The sequence below is a fragment of the Miscanthus floridulus genome, chromosome 4 (genome assembly GCF_019320115.1).
Source record: "Miscanthus floridulus cultivar M001 chromosome 4, ASM1932011v1, whole genome shotgun sequence".
In the NCBI taxonomy this organism is placed as follows: Eukaryota; Viridiplantae; Streptophyta; class Magnoliopsida; order Poales; family Poaceae; genus Miscanthus; species Miscanthus floridulus.
Genome location: NC_089583.1, coordinates 13896619 through 13920731, shown reverse-complemented (window position 1 = coordinate 13920731; position 24113 = coordinate 13896619). Strand labels below are relative to the sequence as shown.

Below are 24113 nucleotides of genomic sequence, written 5' to 3'. Positions count from 1 at the left end.
CCGTTGCTACAAACCGTTTTTCACATAGTGAACATTGGACTAAATAACAAGCATATAGTAGAATTTAATCTCCTAAGTGATGCCGGATGACTTTTGTATATTACAATAGTCTAATGCGACAATTTAACTGCGCATGCAACAAAGTAATGCCAGATGTATAAGATTTTTAGATATGTAACGATTGGTGTCTCTAATGTTATATTAGCCTAGTGTTTCATTCATTATACGAATAATCAGTGGCCCTAATATGAATCATTTTTTCTCCAACCTAGATAGTTAATTTTCTGTATTAGTTCTGAAGCCCTTCTTTGAGCTATTTGCTAATAACATGCAAATGTTTGTGATTTGCAAATGGTAATATTGGATGGTTCTGTCTTTCATCATGAGTTATCTTGACAGTACATCTTCTTATTTGGGTTAGTATTGGCTACAAATTCTGCTGCCCCTTAGTACTATATATATGCAGATTTATCTTTTATGTCATGTATGGTCATTTGAACATATTACTCGTTTCTGGCACTAAACAAAAATACAATTTTATTCTTGGCCACAATAACTACTGTTTACAATCAAAATCCAACCTTTAAAATTCTCAATTATTCATGTTTTTATCCCTATTGCAGGAGATCCTATTATTGAGGATTATAACCGCACATATGAACAGAGACAACAACTTTCTCCAGTAAGCTATACTGCACTAGTATAAAATTACTAATTGATTTTGTTGTAGTAGGTTTAATCGTGTCTATTGCACGCAGGCTGTTCATTCTTCTTATATCACAAGCTGGGACCATCATGCTAGGCACGAGAATAACACTTATGCTCTTCCACTCAATTTCTAAGCTATCGCGACACATATATATATAATGTTTAATTTTACATTTCAGCGTAGACTAATATATTATATTCCTTCCTAAATTTATTTGCATCTTGTCTCATCAGCTATGTTGTGCCGCCCGTTGTTAATATGCCAGCTGGATATTATATACCCATGTATCATAATGGAAACGGCGTGTATCTGCCAGCACCAGGTAATAAGTCTTGCAGCCTGCTATCTTGTGCTAATCTGACTGTCATCTGATGATGATCGAAATTATTTATGATGTGCTGCTCTTGCTATCAGATCTGAATCATGGACTGGCCGGACCATCGGGAAGAAGTCAGGTAAACCTTCTCATTATGTGTTCACAGCTTTTTCTGTAAGCAAATGGCATTCTTTCAAGAGGAAAATTGATTCAATTAACTTATATTAACTGCTACCTCTTATATTCCATTTATTGTGATTCATGTTTCATTTATGTCAAACTTGATCAATAATAAATGTTGTTCTTATTCCTTTGTTCAGAATGGGCAATCTGGTTCTGGCAGACCAGCAGGGCAGCCACATAGAAGCCGAAAATAACCAAAAAATGTAAGTATGCCTAGCTTGCCCATCATTGGCTTCACGGCATGCAATTTAGACATGATATCTTATATTCTACATATTGTCCCATGGACTTCCACAGGTTTGCTGCAGTTAATGATGGTGACATGGGTAATTAGAGACTAGTGACTAGAAAGGACTCCTTTCGTAAATTCACAACCGGCTTGTCTCAGAAGCCCATACACCTGAACGGTGGTAATAGACTGAAAGATTCGGAGTTCTAGTCATGACTATCTGTGTATTGTATGCGCGTTTTGTACTAAGTTGCCGTGTGCACCGTTAAGATGTGTTGTTTTAGTCATCTAGCATCTGATCGATGGGAGATGCAAAGATTATTTAATTGGCCTGTTTGGTAATCACCGGTAATACTCATAATCTGCTTAGATTTCTATTAGCTAGGATGCTTCAATCTTGAACAACTAATAACTAACAACAGATAATAGATTCATATTCAGATTTTTCAACCCCTTCTAAGGAAAAAAAATTGAACAGATCAAAACAAGTAACAAGAGCTTAGGGCATGTTTGGTTCCTTAATTCCCATCTCCTTTTTTTCTTTGGCAAGAAATATGTGATCCTTGCATAATCTCAATAATGATAGTAACAGGAAAATTGCATCTCCGAGCATCACTTGTTAGAAAACAAAACTCTCAGTTCAGATAGCTGATCAAATATGTATGCTTTATTTACTTTCTATGACATGCACTCTCTTGGTTCACATGTGTGTGGTTGATTTTCAATATACTAGCCGCTACACTGGAAAAATCATGAGAAGTAGCTTAAGCTCCACTAGACTACAATAATCATGCTACTTCATCATGAAATAGAAAAAACTGCCAGAAAATGCAAAGTTAGTGTATCATGGCCATCTTGGACTATGATAACCCGGATTCATCCTATGCCACACATGACATATATGTTATTGACTATATAAACTTGTATGAATGCCGTCATTTCAAAAGGAGTTGGCAAACCAATGGATGTGGTTTGCTAGACCGACCTTTTTTTCTAAATGTTTAAGTTCGGTCTAAATCGGACAGAACAAATCAAGAAGCATGATTATTGCAGTCTAGTGGAGCTTAAGCTATTATTGATGGGAAAAGAAGGAATGTGCTACTTCTCTATGATTTTCCAGTCTAGCAGCTAGTATTATATTGGAAATGAACCACACACAAGTCAACCAAGAGGGAGCATGTCATAGAAAGTAAATGAAGTATTACATGCTGTTGTCTCCTGCCAATCCTTGCATTTCCGATGATCTGCTGGAACATAACTAAATCAGTTGTGAAGCTAGAGCAAATCAGAGGGTGTTGGCTACTTGGCTAGATAGAGGATGGCTAGGGAGAAGATCATGTCGAAGCCAACAACAATTATCCATGCCCATCGTCAGTCCGATCTGATGAAGCCTGCAGCCAAGAACGATATATATCGATCTGTTTGCCATTGGAGTACAGCCAGGAATGCAGTTGTGAAGCTAGAGCAAATCAGAGGGGGTGCGCCTGCCTATAGATGCTTAGACGACTTGAGCCATAAACATGGTGAAAATTTGATCTACTTAATGGTATTCTATTTTATCGTGGATGCATCCGCACCACAACGTTCTACATATATTCGCACTGTAGAAAGGTGCACACGGACGGTTGAATCAGGATCCCTCATGTGCGGCATGAGGCAGGATAGGGATATAGGAAGGGAGGAGTACTAGTGGATCTGCAAGATTAAGAGGAACGAATGCCTAGATCTAACTCTACTAGAAATAAGAGGAGGCCCTAGGCCCTGATTTGTAGATGGCCGGTTACGTGACTTGCTCAGTGGTGGCCGGTGTTGTGGGGAGTGCCGAATTTTTTTTCTTTTTAGCCCTTTTCTGAAAGTTTCTCACAAATAGACCCCTGGCGGAAAGAATTCAGAAAATGGACCCTTAGCTCGGCGCCGCGTCTCTGGCGCCGAGCTCCTGAGCACGGTGGATAGGGGCTCGGCGCCAGTCACTCTGGCGCCGAGCTTGGTGCAAAAGCTAGGATCCGTCCGGTGAGGTGAGGTGAAGCGGTCATATGATATGAATGTGACCTCTGGCGGTCAAGTCAAGCTCCAGGGCAGCCTGCAAGCAGCCGTCGTGCAAGGACGGTCGTCCCGTGGTCAAATCCAGGTTTCTGCTTCTGCGTGATCTGAAAGCGGACACTCATCTTGTTGCAGCAACTGAAAAGGTTTTTGTGGATGAAGGCCTTGAGGTTATTGGTTGGAGACCTGTTCCTTTTTACGTATCAGTTGTAGGTCGCAATGCAAAAGAAACCATGCCTAATATACAACAAATATTTGTGAAAGTTGCAAAAGAAGATAATGCTGATGACATAGAGAGAGAACTATACATCAGCCGAAAGCTGATAGAGCGGGCTGCAAAATCTTTTAGTTGGGCAGATGAACTTTATTTCTGCTCTTTATCGAACAGAACTATTGTCTACAAGGGAATGCTTCGATCTGAGGTTCTTGGGCAATTCTATTTAGACCTTCAGAATGAACTATATAAATCTCCTTTTGCCATATATCATCGAAGATACAGTACAAATACAAGTCCTCGATGGCCTCTTGCTCAACCTATGAGGTTAATTGGACACAACGGAGAGATTAACACAATACAGGTTTGCATTAACATCCTCAAATGGTGCCTTTGATTACTTTTAAACGAGTATCTTGTTTTTAGTTTCTTACTAGGATGCTCATGTAATGTTTTGATACTGAAATTACACGATCCTTCAGCATTATTAATAAGGTTACTTTTTTCCTTGTAGGAAAACTTGAACTTGATGCGATCAAGGGAAACCACACTACAGTCTCCTGTATGGCGAGGCCGTGAGCATGAAATTCGCCCATTTGGTGACCCTAAAGCATCTGATTCAGCAAATCTTGACAGTATAGCTGAAGTAAGAAACCGTGCACCTTTTGCTGAAATTATAGTTGCAAAGCCTGCATTCCGCTCACAGAAACCTGCATCCATTTTCTTTTTCCACTCCACTTCACCTAAAATACTGCTGCTGTTATTGTTAAATCTTCACATCCTTTCTTGCATCAGTTGCTGCTAAGAAGTGGTAGAAATTCTGCAGAAGCTCTTATAATTCTCGTCCCTGAGGCATATAAGAACCATCCAACATTATCTATAAAATACCCTGAGGTATGGTTATTGACATGCATGCATTCCCTTCCGTATTAACCTACACAGCCATCCTGTCTAATTGAGTTTGGTTTGTTCTGTATTTAGGTAATTAACTTTTATGACTACTACAAAGGACAAATGGAAGCTTGGGATGGACCTGCTTTACTCCTATTTAGGTAAAATCGTTTGTATGCCCATATAGGATTGTCAGTTATTCCATATTTTCTTTCACTCTTTGAGTATCTGATGTGAAACAACAGTTTTCTTTAACCACTTTGGTTAAAGACTTGTTGTGTTATAGCAGATTTTACTTCTGTGCACCTAAAAGCAGGGATGAAATATAAAAAATGGGTATTCTGTGCACTTAATTGAGCTCTGTGTTGTTGTTTCAAGTGGCATTGAGTAGTATCCTTTTTAGGAGGTATTTTAAACGTAGCTGTCGAAACCTTCTGAGCCATGCTAGGAGCCTAGGACAGTGAGTTCCCGCATAGGGGAGAAGAAATAATAATAATAGGCAATAAACATAAGAATAGTCATAGGATAAAAACTTTTAAAGGCATTACTGAATTGGTCTGAGACTGAGTTTTTGTGGTGTAAATTCATGCATAAGATATACCAGTGCCACCTTTCCAACTGAATATTTGCCAACACAGTGGTGGTGCTTATAATTCTTTTTAAAATATATATTTTTATGTTCAGTGATGGAAGAACTGTAGGAGCAACTCTTGATAGGAATGGGCTCCGTCCAGCACGCTCCTGGAGAACATCAGATGACTTTGTTTATGTTGCATCTGAGGTAGGTTTCAGCTGTTTCTTTCTTCTGTACAAAACTATATGTTCAACAACAATGTCGTCAGAGAATTGTTGCATCTGAGGTAGGTTTGACCACGGGACGACCGTCCTTGCACGACGGCTGCCTGCAGGCTGCCCTGGAGCTTGACTTGACTGCCAGAGGTCACATTCACATCACATGACCACCTCACCTTACCTCACCGGACGGACCCTAGCTTTTGCACCAAGCTCGGTGCCAGAGTCGCCGGCGCCAAGCTCGGCGCCAGAGTCGTCGGCGCCAAGCTCGGCGCCAAGATCTACGGCTCCGAGCTCGGCGCCAGAGTGACTGGCACCGAGCTCCTATCCACCGTGCCCAGGAGCTGCGCCTAGCTCGGCGCCAGCATCAATGGCGCCGAGCTAAGGGTCCATTTTCTAAATTCTTTCCGCCAGGGGTTTATTTGTGAGAAACTTTCAACAAAAGGGCTAAAAAGTAAAAAAAATGGTGGGGAGTGTAGCATATAGCAATGCATCTACTTTCCATTACAAAGGCATTCATGGCCAAACGACTGTTCGTAGCAATTTATGCCCCCCTAGGTATATAGAAACTCAAATTCTACTATAACCCCTAAAACAATTTAATTCCTAACTTAACCAAACTGTATGCATATTCTACGTATATATAACACTGCAACAGGCCAATTGCTACCCTTTGGGACAGTTCCAAGCGGCAGCTGGTGAGCTCATCACGCTGCAAGAGGCTTAAGGCTTGGGAGGGTTCAACAAAGCGATTGACCAAATAAGCTCATGCTGGAGCAGTGTATCTCCTTGCCTTTTTGCATTGATTCAACCCAGATGAAAGTAATGACCAAGCCAGCTTGTGGATTATATACATTATTGATGCATGAATATCAAGCGGAGAAAATAAGAAGCTAATTCTCGGCCTGAGTCTGACTGTGGATGGTGCTTTGATGACAAGTGATGCTACTCTGCATATATTAATTCCTGTTCCATGATACTACCTCCAGTCATTAATCAACATATATATGTCGTTTTGGAACAAACCTAATAAGCTGGTTGCCGATTGTTTTGGTTGTACAAAACGTCATGTACTAATGATGACTAGAGCAAATGCTTCTAAAAACTGTTTGGACAATTAATGGAGGGGAGGCAGCCCCGTTTGGTCAGGATCCAGATCTGTGGAGCACAAGCAAACAGATATTTCTGAGGTCCACTACCGTAACGTGAAGTGATCGAATCACTGTCACTACAGCTAATATACCTGTAGCTGCAAAGTAAAATTATATTTGAGTTTAGATATATATATGATGGCATGCATGAATCATGATGCCTCTAAAGGAAGTGAGGTCGGAGCGGGTGAAATCACAGGATACGCGCGCTGTTGGTGCATTTGACAAGCAGTCATCTCTGCCTCGCCATTCGGTGCCAAAGGGACTTGATGTATGCCATCCTCATCCATGCATACGTCCTCACAGCAGTCCTCTGTCACCTCATATCTGGAGTCTCACATTATTAACATTCACGTTTCTCTTTTGCTCCCTGCTGCTCCTCAGTCTGTCAGCCGAAGCAGATCAAAATTTGAGAGCTGTGTGGCCATGTAAAATGGGTGCACTTCGTCCTAATCTATATATGCATTGTGTTTTCCTGGTGCTTTCCATACCTAAGCACGGACACAATTGTACTGTGGTAGACAAACACAATATGCCCTGTATATTCTTCCAAGCATGTGGCATGCAATGCAAGAAGTAGAGCAGAAACCCAAACTGCGAGCACAGCTCTCACTCTCCAACTGCCAAGCTTTCTAAAAGATCTTCCTTCCCCCGAGCGCCCCCAACGGGCGACTTGGGGGCGGCCACGACTGCGCTCTAGGCACTCCCTCCCCTCCTCCCCTCCGGCCGCCGTCGTCGCCCTCCGGCGTGCGGCGGCAGCGGCCAGTGGCGGCCCCGAAAAAAGGGAGCTCGTCCGTAGCCCCCCACTCCCTCCCCCTCTCTTCTCCAACCTCCCCCACAACCTACTGTCTCCATCTCCGGCGAGGAGGCGCGGCCGGCCAGCGGGGCGGCGGATCTGCACCCCCCCCCCCCCCCCCGTCATCAGATCCAGCACCTCCACCCTCCTGCGCCCCTGCTCAGGTGCCCATCGCCGGCCGGCAGCTCATCTCGCGACGGGCGGCCAGATCTAGGTCAGGACGGCGGCCTGCGCTCTTCGAGGAGGGCCAGTGGCTAGGGGCGTCTGTGGCCTGGCTGGGCCGCGTCGATCGGTGCCTGGCCTGCGCCGGCGCAGCTCCCTCCCACGAGCGTCCCGCGTGCGCGCGCGAAGGCCGCCTTCTGCGCGAGTGACGCAACTGCTTCTGCAACGCAAGCGTGAGCGCCTCCGCCCTTCCACTGGTGTGCGGACTGTAGTGGACTACCTAGGCCGGCGCTTGTTGGTTGGAGGTGCCACTCAGGGGCGTGGCTGGTTCTGGCGGCTAGGTCTGGCTCTACGGCTATGGCTGTCAAGGTCATCGGCTTCCCACAGGTAGAGGCCGCGCCGGCCGGTGGCTGGCCTGGCCGCCATGGCCGTTGCCAAGGCCCGTGGCCGGGAATGGCTGACAGGTGGCTGCGGTCGGCTACCCCCAGGCGGCCTGCCGTGGGCATGGCCAGCTACCACCAGGCGGCCAGCAGTGGCTTTTGTCGGCTCCTACGTCTAGTAAGATTTGGCTCCTCACTTGTGGGGGCTAGCGCGGAGGTGTCCGCTCGGTCCCCCTAGTGCTTGTAATTGAACAGTCTCTGGGTGAAAACTCTGCCCGGCTTCCTGCGTCGGGCCAGCGGCGGTGGCAAAGCCTTTGTCACCTACCTTCTTGAAGGCGTCGTCGAAGTCTCTGTTCGCCGTGTGTGTCGCTGGGGCCGACTATGGGACGAAAGTCCCTCTCGTGCGCTCTTTCCAATGTCGTTGGCGTCTATGGATGTCATCCCCTTCTTGGAGGCTTCGTTGGGGCGCTTCTGTTGTCGTTCCGCTCCTCTCGCTGGAGATGTTCCTTGCTGCACTGTGCCTGTGTGTGCTTTAGCTTACTCTTCTCCTTGGTTTGTCCAGCTCTGGTGTTTGATGTTGCCACAGTCGTTTGTCACAGCGGATGCTTGGTCGCTTGTGCTCCATTGACGGATGCTTTGTCGTCGTCGCTGCTCTGGCGGATACTTTGCCGCTGATGTTGCCTTGGTGCCCCCACTCTAGCAGATGCTTTGCTGCTAAGTGTGTGACAGCCCACCCTGATTGCGGATGCTTTGCCGTGTGTTGTCTCTGGCAGATGCTTTGCCGTCGTTCTGCTCGGTGTTCTTGCTAGGGCGGATACTTGGCTGTCGTAGTCTCGTCTCTTCTCGATGGATGCTTTGCCACCGCAGCTTCATTAACTTGGTTGGCAGCCTTTGCGTCGATGTTTGTTTCCTTGCAGGTCTACTCGGTTAGGTCGTGGTGGAGGGCCTCTCCCTATCGCCTTTTCTTTCTATTTTGTTGTCGTTTTGGTTCCGAGCCACTTCCTTTGTGGTTTTGAAACCTGCACTATGGGATCCCCCGTAGTTGTATTGTGTAAATTGTTCTTTCGGCACTCTTTCTTCTTAATGAAATACGTGTGAAGTTGTGTTCTCGAAAAAAGAAAAAAAAACTGTGAGCACAACCTTTGAAAACTTCCTTGTCCACGAACCAATATATATAGCTAGCTACCACAAGAGGGACTTAATGTGCCCATTTTGTTCGTCTCTTTTCACATCTGAAGCATCTATATATATACTACTCATTCTGAGGGAGCAAGTAAATAAATACAGTTACAAAGTCATGAAGAAAAAGTAGGTGAGCAGTGAGGACTAGTGTTCATGTAAGAATACTTTTGTAGCTGAGTCATTATTCAGTTGGTTGCCATGCATATACGATTGAAAGGAAAGCTAAAAATACTTACCTACAGGCCTGTATTTACTTCAAGGAAACAAATTAAACTCAAGGTACGTCATGAGAAAATATATTTTATTATTAGCGCCAAACCGTACTGATTATACAATTTTGGATTGATATATACTTGTGAATGAAACATGTGCATACACAAAAGACACATTCTCGTCCATATCACGATGGCAGCCGAAGATATCCAAGTGCTATGTTTTAGCATCTTTTTTTTGCGAGGGAACTTTTGTTACCATTTGACAGGGCTAATGCATATGATGATATGCTATATTTGATATCAGACAAAAATAGTTATCAATCCGTATGGTGCGGTAAGATATTTCCCCATCATAAGTTCTTGCAAGGCTTGTTTGTCCCTGCACAACGACGACGACAACAACAAAGCCTTTTTAGTCCCAATCAAGTTGGGGTAGGCTAGAGTTGAAACCCAACATGAGCCCCTAGTCATAGTTCAGGCAAGTTGTTTGTCCCCTGCACGATGTTGGAAAATGTTTTCGAGCCCTCCATACCACCAAAACAAAACATGATTAATAAATAGCACCATTATTTGTTGACAATTGGAAATAGTGATAGTGTGGTCATAATTCCAAAAGTACCTTGTTATCCATGTCCTCAACTGAGTATAACTATATATCAACACATGATATATTGGTTAAGACATGCATACAAGTTTTTCATTTACACAAACAAAATATTCGAAAACAATTATCAATGGATAACTATAGTACCTTTTGCCTTTACACGGTTACCACGAATTAAATGAACGCTATTAGAATCCGTAAAGTCTAAGAACAATAGTGTGACAAGCAAGATCTTGTTGTGGTAAAAAAGACTCTAACCATCGCTACAACTAGATTTTTTTTTCACGGTAATAGAAAAAAACAGAGAATTTCTATGGGAAGAATTACGTGCATGCACTAGTTAAAGTTATCCAAGCCGGACTCAATATCTTGGCACACATTAAAAAATCATCAAAACACCTCAAATCACCACACAACTTCTTACAAACCGTGCTCTATGACTTGCCATCTCAAAATGCCCTCTCGTTGTAGCTCTAATCTCACCAAGTTGCTCTTTTTCTTTTCTCTGTTTCTAGCCAAAAAGTTTTGCCATCACCATTGATGTTTACAAAAGAGAAACAACCACTAGTAGAGAAACGACTTTTGATCCACTTCAAAATTTGGCTTTAGCCCCGGTATTTTTTACGTCCGGGACTAGAGAAACCTTTAGTCCCGGTTGGTAGCTCCAACCGGGACTAAAGGTCCCTGCCCAACGGCTACTGCGGCAGGCTTTTGCTGCAGGGGACCTTTAGTCCCAGTTGGAGCTACCAACCGGAACTAAAGGTTAACTTTTACTCCTGGTTGGTCCCTCCAACCGGGAGTAAAAGTCTACTCTCGGCTGGAGGCTCCGTCCGAGACTAGAAATGGACCTTTAGTCCCGGTTGCTGTCTCCAACCGGGACTAAAGATCCCCTCCTATATACTCCTTCTTCCTCCCCGAGCCCGAGCCACTTAGAGCTCAGTGTTCTTGCTTCATCGCCGGCCTCTCTTCTTCCTCATCGCCGGTAATCACAAGATTTCTTTGATTCCTCCATCAATTCTTCGGTTCTAAAGGTAACCAACTTTATACTCTCATGTTTCATCAGTAGCATATCTCATTTTGTGGGCTAGATATATGTGGTTTTTTATGGTGGATTTTTTTTATTTGTAAGCCATTTAAGCTCAAAATCACTTTAAAGTTTGCATATTTGGATGAAGGAAGGTTAAAGTAGTTATTCAAAACTAGTATTCAGCTTTCATTTCTAGCATGCATAGCACACTTCATGGTTTAGAGATATAGAGAATTTTAGAGTTTTTTTAATTTTATTTGTTTATAAAATGAGAAATTTATATTATATTAAAAATGAGTATAGAGCGTAGATGGCAACTGCTTTCGGGTCCTTGGCCTCCCATCGGGTTCCAAAGCGACTGAGGCCGGACCTCCCTCTCATTGCATGCGGCAAGTGTGAGGAGAAGATTGTGATGGAGTACCGGGTGAGGAAGGAGTGTCCCAACAAGGGCCGTATCTTCTACAAGTGTACGGATCGCAATGTGAGTTATTTTGTCGTATTTGATGATTATGGTTAATTTATACTTATTTTCATGATGATTGTGATTAAAGTTCTAATTTTTTGTTTTAATTTCAGTGGGATGGCACTGGATGTTCAGGCTGGTACTGGGAGGAAGAGTATGTTGAACACATGCAAAACTCTCTTGCATAAGCGGCTATGACGGCTGATGAGGCAGTGATCCTGCGGAAGAAGCCCATAGATGTTGAACAAACGCATGATCTGTCTATTTTAGTTGGGATTGGTCGCGAAATCCTTATGCTGTTGAAGTGCATTTTAGCTTTAGTTTTTTTAGTGGTAGTTGAGATTGTCTACATTGTAGCGAGACTTTCATAAATTAATACCTTGTGTGGTGACATGCATGTCGTATAATTAACTAATTATGTTCTAGGTTTTAATATGGTATGTATGTCATGTAATGCAGATGAGCCAGCATTGGATGTACAATGCTGATCGCCGCTCCCAAGAGTTCATTGAGGGCGTGCATTCTTTCTTACGTGTGGCCGAGGCAAACAAACGCGATGGTTTCATGTGTTGCCCATGTGCCATATGTAAGAATTTGAAGGAATATGCTAGCTCAAGGAGTCTTCATTCACACTTATTGAAGTCGGGTTTCATGCCAAACTATATTTGTTGGACGAAGCACGGAGAAACCGGGGTTGTAATGGAAGAAGGTGAAGAAGAACAATGGGACGATGATGACATTATTGCTGAATATGGTGCCTTCAATGATACTGCAATGGGGGAAGCTGAAGAAGAGGTAGGAGCAGAAGATGAGCCCGCTTATGATCTTGGTCAGGCCATTCGTGACGCACAAAGAGAATGCGAAAGTGAAAAGGAGAAGATCAAGTTCGAGCGCATGCTAGAGGATCACAAGAAATTGCTATACCCAACTTGTGATGCGGGGCAGAAAAAGTTGGGTACCACACTGGAATTGATGCAATAGAAGACAAAGAATGGTGTATCTGACAAGGGATTTGGGGTTACTGAAAATCTAAAAGAAGATGCTTCCGAAGGATAACGAATTGCCCGCCACTACGTACGAAGCAAAACAGGTAGTCTACCCTTTGGGATTAGAAATCCAGAAGATACATGCATGTCCTAATGACTGCATCCTCTACCGTGGCGAGGAGTACGAGAAGTTAGATGCATGCCCAGTATGTCATGCATCGCGGTATAAGATCAGGCGAGATGACACTGGTGATGTGGAGGGCGAACGTCCCACGAAGAAAATCCCTGCCAAGATTATGTGGTATGCTCCTATAATACCACGCTTGAAACGTCTGTTCAGAAACAAAGACCATGCAAAGTTGTTGCGATGGCACAAAGAAGACCGTAAGGTAAACAATATGTTGAGACACCCTGCTGATGGGTCCCAGTGGAAAGCAATCGATAGAGAATTCCTGGAGTTTGCAAATGACACAACACTACAAGAGATTGAGCCTTCTATGACAATTTTCATATGACAAAGCACTTTTTAGTCATAGAAACGATGTGTTTATGACAAATTTTCAATGGATGACAAGCGTTTGTGACTAAGTTGTGCTTTAGTCATAAACAACTGCCACCATGTGCACTTCCTAATCTTTGTGACAATAGCTCATGACCAAAGTAAGTGAATGTAATCGTCATTAATTAAAAAATGTAATCCTACAATTCAAATATTTTGCAATGCAAATATTTTTGAACTATGCAAATGAACTCTGATGGAGAAATGACCAAAACAAAAGTTGTACATCATGATCAAACCTACAACTTTGTAGTTCATAGCCTTTCCATTTAAAATCATTTATAGTACCAAAATTCTATTTGAAAATCTCATATTTTGAAATTTATATTTTTTTAAACTATTCAAATGAACTCGGATGGAGAAATGACCAAAACAAAAATTATAGACCATGATGAGACATACAACTTTGTAGTTGATGACCTTTCCATTTGAAAACATTTACATTGCCAAATTTCTTTTTGAAATTCAAAATTTTTAAACTGTCTGAATTAACACGGATGGAGAAATGACCAAAACAAAAGTTGTAGACCATGATGAGGCCTACAATTTTGTAGTTGACAACCTTTGCATTTGAGGTCATTGTGATACCTAAAATGTGATATAATGTTAAAATTTAGGGACGCACATATATAGATCTAAGTACTATATCATTTTTTACAAACCGTAATAGCCATATAGTCACAGAAGGGGTACAATGACAAGAAAAAGGATGTAATTGTCACAATCAGTTAGTCAAAGAAGGCTTGACCTCTTGTATTGTGATATCTTACGTGCAACTAGTCAATTGAGTCCTAGTTGTAGAGGCATGAGAAGCTCACAAGCAACATAGTAGACAATATTGACTTTTTATTCCATGAGTGTTGGCAGTCCTTAACTCCTATTTATAACTGCCAATACTCGCATAAAATTCTAGCATGTGATCACCAAACTTAGCAAATAGGGTTTATACTAACAAAATCCATGAGTTTTGGTGATTGTTCATTTGCAGGAGGACATATCGGAATAACATAAAAAATATGCTTAAAAGTCTACACAAGAAACACAACAATGCAAACATCCATGAACCCAAGGGAAGACAGGACCACTTACCAGGCAAATCAGTGCCCAGTCATGGGGAGAGAAAGACCAAAACCAAAGCAAACCACCCCAATCCATGTCAAACTTCATAGGCCCAATCAAGAAGCCCACAAGAGGTCACCCACCAAAATTGGGCTCATTCGAAGTCCATTTGGGGCGAACGGACCCTTGGTGCGGTCGCACCCCTAGCGGGCCCTTTAGGGCTCAACTTTTGTGGGCCGTCTCTTACCGCCTCTTTTACGGTCGGTTGTGGTGGTGATGGCGGTAAAATGAAATGCACAGAGGGTGGTTTGCTTATTTCCATGTAGGGATCTAGGGAATATTCTAGGAATATTCCCCTCCTCTCCACCTATAAAAGGAGGCCGCCCCTCCTCATTTGAACAACACACCAAGGATCAAGAGCACCACCCTTGAGCATCATTCCAAGGGCTTAGGCCCTAGATGGCTAGTAGAGGAGAGATGTGAAGAAGAGCCTGGGAAAGTGCTGGGCTTGTCGGTGTCTCCCCAACTTGTACCTCAATGAACACCTATACCTTGACGAATCTTTCACTAAGTAAGTGTTCGTGGTTCTTATGGATATAAATCTTATGATTAGTTAAGCTTTGCTCTTGTTTGCGGGTTCATCATTCATCCTTGTGACGAATACTCTAGTAGAGGACCCTGATAAAGACGCGGATAACCCTGTGCAACGCTAGAGTAGTAGTCGATAGCGTAGACGTGGTGTCTATGCTAGAGGCTACCTTCATTTGCCTCGTACTCCATGGTTGAGGGGTAGGCAGCAGATGGTGATAGCTCTATCCATCCCTCATAATCCCCCATGTTTAGGTACGGCGTAGAACTGGAGGCCAGCATCACTTGGCAGACTAGGTGCGATCCAGTGCCCAAAGTAAGCAAGTGAAAGTAAAGTTTATCTATCATTAGATCCTAAAGCCATAGGAATCCATCTCCACCCTTTCCAACTTTACCCTTGTGTTGTCCTTGGATGAACTAACTAGAAAAGTACCTCCGTTCCTTGTGGAAAATACGATATCCTGAATACTTCTGGGTCAAATGCTACATCGGTAATTTCGTGCGCTTGCGGATTATTTCTATATGCGTTAAGAAATACTCCCTCTGGTCTATTTTACCTGGCGCAAGTTAAAATGACATGGTCTCCTAGATTATACTTTGACACCTAAGTTCTTCTACAAAATCAAACTACAAAGTCCTTAGAGCCATCACACTAATCATGTCCTTACCAAAGATTCAAACTAAGAGTATGTAAGGTCCTTATTTTGCAAGAATGAAACCTATGCTAAGCACACTAAACATTAAACCCTAGTTGTCACTCAAGGAACATGCAATAAACAAGATGTAAAGCAAGTAGAAAGCAATTTTTGTCTCATGGTATTGGGTTGTTGCCACAAGCCCCTAATCCATGTTGGGCACCAAGAGCCACCAAGACTTAGTTCTGCTCCCATCAACTAGCGAATTGAATACTTGTTTACCATCTAGTACAGGTGGTTTATGTCACACCCAATTTTAAGGATAAAATTGAATGCACAATACTCATGTGTGCCCAGGAATCAGTCACACACACAAGTCGACAAATCATATAAAGTATCATCACGGTGTCTCTTACATCACAAATAATAACATTAAGTAGTCTTACACAACACAACGGAATAGTAAAGGATAACACTATCGTGGAACACCATCACAGGGAAGGTCAACTAGTTGACCACAAGCCTAAAAATCCTTAGGGAATTCCTCATACCCGTGGTCATCTGTTACCCATCCGGGATTTTTATCCAAATAAAGAAAATAAACAAGTGTAAGTACATTCCATACTTAACAAGCTAACATAGAGTTATGAAGCTCAAAAAGGGTTGACTCTGGTTTACTGCAGTTAGCATTTTTAGTACGACAAGCTTTTATTATCATATATTATCAAATTATGCTTAAGCTCCCATTTAATCCCATAAGAACATATTTCAGGGTCAAGTGTACCATATATCATCGTAGAACAACTTAAATAATCATCAACAAGTAACCAGTTATTCTGTGAGTTTTCCGGGCCGCTCGTAACCGTGAGCACGGCTGTTATAACAGTTTGTTACCCTCTACAGAGGTGGTGCACATTCACCGCGAGTCATGATTCCCATATGCCCGGGTTAATTACTCCCATGTCACTGCCAAGGTGAGCGGGCAGGGTACACTATGAAGCCATTTCATAGGTTTCGCTAACCAGTTAGGGCCGCTAGGTTTCCTTGGCAGGCAGATGTAGGAATCCCCCTTTCCTATGGCACATATCTATCGCGGCTATACTCATAGGAACAGAGGCAGCCCTATACCCAACGTGGCAAGCCCCATTTGCGCTAAAAAGGTAACCTCTAACTAGCTAGAAAAGTTCCTATTACTGAGCTAAAGTTAGAGCCATATGACTCTCCCGGTTGCACTGTCAGTCCCAGCTTTTGCCGACAGATAAGTCCTTATGGAGGGCTGGGAGCAACATGAACAAAGGTCATTTGCACTTTCACCCTATGGAACAGTTGTTATAAATCATGTTACTCACTTTGTTCCATAGAATCATTCATCATCATGTATATCAAGTTCAGTTAGAGCAATAGCAATCTACCCATATGCATTTAACCCATAGGAGACAAGGAACAGGATAAACAATCACTAGGATGTCCTTACGGGTATCAAAATTAGACACATGCAAATGAGTAATTGATTAAAGTGAAATAGGACATCAAGGTAGGCCCATGCTATACTTGCCTTGGTTCACAAACTCGTGCTGATCCTGCTGGTCGTCGAAGAGTTCTTGGTCTCCAACGTTTTCCTCACCGTCTGAACGCGACCAACACGGCAACATACAGCATTCCAAAAGCATTCATGCAAAGCAAACATTCCTATCATTAGAACAGTACACCAACAGTATTGAAAACAAGATAAAATGTTTGTAAAAATAATCTACGCCTCGCTACGATCACGTCAACGCGAAGTTCACAAAAAACGGAGCTAGATTGCGATAGTTATGATTTAAACGGGTTTTTTCTATAGCAATATATTTAATTAAATCTAACCAGGAAATTAAAATATTCCAAACTTGACTAACAGTGGTTCTAACATGTAGCTTATGAAATTATGAAGCTAACGCGATTTGAATGGATCAATTCGGAGCTAAAATGACAATTTTATAAGCGAAACAGTTCAAATGGCATTTCTGTAAATACTGAAAACGTATTTTTGACTTAAGCCGTGAAGTTTACGTTTTCCAAACGAGAATGCGCATTCGGGGAACTACGCCTTGGACTGCGGGTTCAATTAGATGAAAACTGAGGGTCTCTTTAGAAAATTAACCCACGAAGGGGTATCGGATGATCTCGGCCGTTGGATTAGAAACGAGCGGCCAAGAATGATTCCGGCCGGAACAGTGATGCCGGCGGCAAACACCATGGCCGGTGGCGCGGAGGTCTCAGGCGCGTGTGGTTAGGGGGCTAGGGTTCACCAAATGAGAAACCGAGAGCACCGGGGTAGACGGGGGAAGAAGGGGGTCTCGGCCATGCCGATACGGCGGCCGGAAACAGCGGGTAGCGTGGTGGCCGCCATGGCCGGTGGCCAAGGCTTGCGGAGCTCACGGCCAGGGCATCTAGAAGCCAAGAAAAATGAAACTAGCGGTACCGGAAGATAGAGGGAGGCCAGGGAATTCTCACCGCGGGGAAGAAGGAGGACGGGGAAGCTCGGCGACGGCGGTCCGTGCGAAGGCGTGGTCGGCGAATCCCGGCCACCTTCGGCTCGGCAGTGACGGCGGCGAGGGCGAAGAAAAAGGAGCGGGGAACAGCAGGGGTGCGCGGGGGGGGGGGGGGGGCTCGGCTGCTATTTAACAAGGCTGAGGAGCGGGGGAAATGCTCCCACGACGCACGTCATGGGCGACGGTTGCTGCAGCGTCGGGCGCGGGCGGTTCCGAGCCGCGTGGGGAAGAGGACGGCGCTGACATGCGGGGCCAAGCGGTCAGCGGCTGCGGGGAAGGGAGCGGCGGCGGTTGTGGCTAGGCCGTTTGGCTGGGCTGGGCCGGCAGCGGTGCTGGGCCGCGCAGCGCGCAAGGGCTGGCGGCTAGCGCTAGGCCGAGCGCGGCAGGGAGGCGAGCTGGGCCGGGGGAAAACTGGGCTACGGGGGAAGGAGAGAAGGCCGGCGGGCCGAAATCAAGAAAGGGGAAGAAAAAAATGATTCTTTTCTTTTTCTACTATTTTCTAAATCCCCTTTTTAAATTCAAATTTCAATTCTTTTTGAAATATTTAATAAATTCCTAACATTCACAAAATGATATGCAGCAGCATGTATGCATCAAAAAGTTTCTAACCTTATTTTTAAATTTTAATTCCACAAAATTTATTATTTCTCTATCTTTTAATGCACACATATTTGCATAAATAAATCCTATTTAGCTATTTTAAAAGAATGTCATTTTTAGGGTGTTACAATTCTACCCCCCTTAAGATGAATCTCGTCCTCGAGATTCGGGTGATTGCTTACTCAAACAGTTGGGGATAAGTCTTTCTCAGATCCTCTTCTCTTTCCCATGTAGCCTCATCCTCTGTATATTGATTCCACTGCACCTTGCACATCTTTACAGTTCGGCTTCTTGTAATTCTTTCGGCAGTTTCCAAGATCTTTATCGGATACTCTTCATAAGTAAGATCTTCCTTGACAACAAGTTCTTCCAAAGGAATCTGCTCTTCTGGTACCCTCAAACACTTTTTCAATTGGGAAACATGGAACACGTCATGCACACCTGACAAACTCTCAGGCAGTTCCAACTAATAAGCTACTTCTCCACGTCTCTCTAGGATCTTAAAAGGTCCTATATATCTTGGTGCTAACTTTCCCTTCATATTAAATCTTCTAACACTTCTCATTGGTGACACCTTCAAATACACATAATCACCAATCTCAAAAGTCAGCTCTCTTTTGCGAGTATCAGCGTAACTCTTCTGTCGGGACTGAGCTATTCTCAAATTGTCTCTAATCATTCTCACTTGTTCTTCTGCGTCTCTAAGGACATCGGGACCAAACACTTGAGTTTCTCCAGTCTGATTCCAGAACAAAGGCGTTCTACACTTACGCCCATACAACGCCTCGAAAGGTGCCATCTTGAGACTCTTCTAATAACTGTTGTTATACGAGAACTCTACATAAGGCAGACTCTTATCCCAACTATCACCATACTGAAGTGCACAAGCTCTCAACATATCTTCCAAAATCTGGTTGATCCTTTCAGTCTGTCCATCAGTTTGCGGGTGGTAAGCAGAACTGGAATTCAACTTTGTTCCCAAAGATCTATGTACTTTATGCCAGAATTGCGATGTAAATTGGGTGCCTCTATCCGACACAATTTTCTTGGGAACACCATGTAAGTACACTATTCTTTCCATGTACAACTCTGCTAATCTTGCACCATTATAGGTAGTCTTGACTGGTAAAAAGTGAGCAACCTTGGTGAGTCGATCCACTATTACCCATATTGAATCATAACCTCTTTGAGTGCGGGGTAATCCTACGATAAAGTCCATACCAACTTCTTCCCATTTCCATTCAGGAATCTTCATTGGTTGTAGTAACCCTGCAGGTCTTTGATGCTCTGCTTTCACTCTTTGACAAGTGTCACACAAAGCCACATATTCTGCCACATCTCTCTTCAAACCATACCACCAATACTTCTCCTTGAGATCCAAGTACATCTTGGTACTTCCGGGATGTATGGAATAAGCAGACTCATGGGCCTCTTGCAGAATTGCATCACGAATAGCTTTCACTTTAGGTACACATATCCTTTTTCCGAACCAAAGAGTACCATTCTCATCTATTCTGAATCCTGGTGCCTTTCCAAGCACTACATTCTTTGCTATCTCCTTAAGTTTTTCATCCTCCAATTGACCTTTGCGTATCTCTTGCTCCAATGTAGGCTCTATCACCAATTCCATTGCATTAGTGACAAGACTCAAGTTGAGATACTCCATTTCAGCATACAACTCTGCTGACATAGATGTCATCTGAAGTCCATTGGCATAGCTCTTTCTGCTAAGTGCATCCACTACGACGTTTGCCTTTCCCGGGTGATAATGCACTTCCAAATCATAGTCTTTGATCAATTCCAACCAACGACGTTGTCTTAGATTCAGATCTGATTGGGTAAAGATATACTTCAAACTCTTATGATCAGTATAGATATCACTCTTATGTCCAATCAGATAATGTCTCCAGATCTTCAAAGCATGAACCACAGCTGCCAATTCCAAGTCATGAGTAGGATAATTCAACTCATGCTTCCTCAATTGTCTAGATGCATATGCCACCACTCTTTCTTCTTGCATAAGCACACATCCAAGACCCAAACGGGATGCATCACAATATATAGAGAAGTTCTTGCTTAAATCGGGCAAGATTAATACTGGAGCTGTAGTCAACCTCTTCTTTAGCTCTTCAAAGTTTGCCTGGCATTTATCCGACCATACATACTTAGCATTCTTTTCCAACAGAGCTGTCATGGGCTTGGCTAGCTTGGAAAAACCTTCAATGAACCTTCGGTAATATCCAGCTAATCCCAAAAAGCTACAAATCTCACTTACAGTTGTTGGTGGTTTCCAATTCAGTACATCTTGCACTTTGCCTGGATCCACTGCTATTCCACCATTGGAGACAACATGACCCAGAAAAGAGACTTCCTTTAACCAAAACTCACACTTGCTCCGCTTAGCGTACAACTTATGTTCTCTAAGCTTTTGCAAGACTAACCTTATATGTTCAGCATGTTCTTCTTCAGTCTTGGAGAATATTAGTATGTCATCTATGAATACTACCACAAATTTATCCAGAAACTCCATGAACACCTTATTCATCAGATATATGAAGTATGCAGGTGCATTGGTCAATCCAAAAGACATAACGGTGTACTCATATAATCCATACCGTGTAGTGAATGTTGTCTTGGGTATGTCCGAGTTCCGAATCTTAAGCTGATGATAACCAGATCGGAGATCAATCTTGGAGAACACATGAGCTCCTCTCAACTGATCAAACAAATCATCAATCCTAGGCAAAGGGTATTTATTCTTGATGGTAACCTCATTAAGTGAGCGGTAATCTACACACATCCGTTGACTACCATCCTTCTTATCCACAAAGATCACAGGTGCCCCCCATGGGGAAGAACTGGGGCGTATGAAACCTTTTTCTTGCAACTCTTTTAGTTGTTTCTTAAGCTCTTCTAATTCATTAACTCCCATTCTATATGGACATTTAGCTATTGGTGCAGTTCCAGGTAATAATTCAATAATGAATTCAATGTCTCGGTCAGGTGGCATACCTGGCAAGTCATCGGGGAAGACATCCAGGAACTCCTCCATGACACGATCTTGTTCATTGACTTCACCATCTAGCTGATTCACTATGGCTGTAGGCTGAGCTTGCACTACCACTTCTACACAGATTATATCTCCATTGAGTGATGTCACAACCACAGATTTCTCCTGACACTGAATCACTGCTCGGTGTTGTTTCATCCAATCCATTCCTAGAATAAGATCAATTCCCACTGTTCTCAACACAATAGGCTTCACTTTGAAGTCTACCCCCCCTAAGGAAATGCTAGTTGAGGGGCTCCAATAAGAAGCGGGCATACTACCTCCTGGGGAATTTACTAGCATGGGGTTTTTTATGGCACACAAAGGTATGCTATGCATTCTAACAAAAGCTTGGGAGATAAAAGAATGCGAAGCACCAGAATCAAAAAGTACGGTAGCAGAGATAGAGTTGACGTTGAACGTACCCAGCATGACCTTAGGCGTCTCCTGAGCTGCATCAGAAGACACATAGTTCACCTTCGCAGTGAGAGGTGGTCGGGCGTTGAACTTCTGATTGCTGGTCTAGTTCTGAGGTGCTTGTTGGTTCTGCTTCTTAGGACACTGATGAGCATAGTGACCTACTTCTCCGCATCAGTAGCAGGCATTGGGATTGTTGGGTGCACCACTCTTCATAGGAGCATTGTTGGCCACTCCCTGGCATGTTGCAGGATTGCTGGTCTGTTGTGGGGGACACTGATTTCCAAACTGTTGCTGGTACTGAGGGCATTGCTAGAACTGGTTCTGCTGAGGATACTGACCACGGTTTTCCTGGTGAGCTAGTCCTTGATTCCTCTGCTGGAAACCTTGCTGGGGATAAGCACGTGGATGAGTGTTTCTTCCAGAAGCTTGCCCTTGGAGCCTTCTCTTCTTAGCTTCTATCTCCTTGCGTTTATCGTCAATCACGATAGCGCGATTCACCAAAGACTGGAAGTTAGGGTAGGTATTAGACATCAGCTGGAGCTGCAGTCCATCATAGAGTCCCTTGAGGAAACAGTGTTGCTTATCCTTGTCATCCGCTACATCATTTGGAGCATAGCGTGATAGTTGTGCGAACTTATCCCGATACTCCGCCACAGTCATTGATCCTTGCTTGAGGGATCGGAATTCTTCCTGCTTCAGTTCCACTAGTCTATCAGGAATATGGTATGACCGAAAATTATCCTTGAATTCCTGCCAAGTAATTGTAGGAGCATTGTTGGGACGTCCAAACTGGAATGATTCCCACCAATCCTGAGCAGCTCCTTGGAGTTGCCCGGAAGCGTACAACACCTTCTCAAGGTCGTTGCATTGTGCTATGTTTAGTTGTTTCTCCATAGCACGCAACCAATCATCTACCTCCATAGGGTCTGAGGCATGGGTGAACACTGGTGGACGACCTTTCATGAACTCTCCACGCTTATCTCTGACCTGAACAGGCGGTGGACCTCTTGCAGGTTCATTGTCCAAGCACTGCATCATAGCTTGCATCAGCTGCGCTTGCATCCCCAATATTTGTTCCATGGTCACAGGCGGCGGTGGTGGTGGATTTATGAGAGCATCACGCCCACGACCACGACCTCTGCCTCTTCCTCCTCTTGCGGCCATCTGTTTTCCAACAAATGTGCAAAATTTAGAGATTTTTCCAATTATAGAGAGCTTACAAAAGATAAGACACAATGCTGAGAATTTTCTGGACAAGATTCAAATTCAGCAGTTCAGTAAAACTGTTATAACTCGAGTTTCAGAGATCCAACAGAGGTGCACCAAAATTTGTTAGAAAGCTTAGGAGATCAGCTACAACTTTCATTTAGACCACTTTTACAGATTCTGACACACACATAGTCAAAAGTAGAGCTAAACCGAATCTGTTCTGGGTTCCAAACAGCGCAGGAACTTCAACTTGTGTCAGCTAGATCTCACAATCCTGAACATCTATTGACATGATTCCAGAGACATTTGAAAGATACAGAAGTCTAGTTATCTCCACAAAAATTTCAGAATTTTTGACAGCCCAGATTTCGAGATATCAGATAAAGAACACAGGCTGCTCCAGAAATCAGCACAACAGAGATAAGATAAAGCGAAACAACTGCATTAAGATTTCATTCTAAACTTAAAGTTCCAATCTAAGGAAGGTGTGGACATGCCCACAAACTTCCAGCAATCAAGCAAAATACCAAATCAACCAAGTTCACAAATTAAACATCTAATCAACCAATTCACAAGACCAACAAGACTAAATAAGAAACACGAACTAACGACGTGGTAATCTAGATCAAGGCACCTAACACCTATGGAGCGGTGTCAATCATGGTGAAGGACTGGCGCTTCTTCTTGTAGATGGAAGGCTGCCCAAGTTGTGCTCGAAGTTCATCCACTTGCTTCTGGAGGCGTCTCTGAGCCCTCTGAGATGCTCGCAGTTCTCCTTTGACTTCCTCATCCACTCCCTGCATAGCGTGGACATGCTGCACCGTTGCTTCCAGAGTTGGGTCATTCTCTGGTGGAGCCAAAACCTGCCAAACACCCTCATGATCATTTTGAGGAAGGAACCTGAAGCAATCCTCCCTCATGGCCTCAAAGCGACGACCATGGTAGTGGATGTAGGCGTTCTGTGATGCATCCTCCATGCCATCCAAGGCATGGGCTCTCCTGGCAGGGGCACAGTGGACAGTCTCCACCTCATGTCCATTCTTGATATCGTTCCAAGCGGTGACCACCAGCTCTACCTTCCAGAAGGTAGCCTCCAATGGATGCTGGTACTCAGCGCAGTGGT

The 24113-nt window shown here is 43.6% G+C and overlaps 1 protein-coding gene across 1 annotated transcript; it reads left to right on the top strand.

Annotated features, from left to right (window-relative positions):
• The first annotated feature begins 1132 nt into the window (after positions 1–1132).
• On the top strand, positions 1133–22233 carry LOC136548070 (ferredoxin-dependent glutamate synthase-like). The gene is made up of 10 exons (XM_066539716.1): positions 1133–1164; positions 1346–1411; positions 1506–1534; positions 3613–3899; positions 4206–4337; positions 4487–4585; positions 4673–4743; positions 5267–5363; positions 5522–5680; positions 22030–22233. The coding sequence occupies exons 1-10, from the start codon at positions 1133–1135 to the stop codon at positions 22231–22233; spliced, it is 1176 nt and encodes a 391-aa protein (XP_066395813.1).
• The last annotated feature ends 1880 nt before the right edge of the window (positions 22234–24113 follow it).

Excerpts from the sequence above, each read along its gene's own strand:
- LOC136548070 (XM_066539716.1), top strand. The coding sequence starts at position 1,133 with ATGGACTGGCCGGACCATCGGGAAGAAGTCAG. Across the intron at positions 1,535-3,612 it reads AGTTAATGATGGTGACATGG|CAACTGAAAAGGTTTTTGTG; the intron begins GTAATTAGAGAC and ends ATCTTGTTGCAG. Across the intron at positions 4,744-5,266 it reads CCTGCTTTACTCCTATTTAG|TGATGGAAGAACTGTAGGAG; the intron begins GTAAAATCGTTT and ends TTTTATGTTCAG.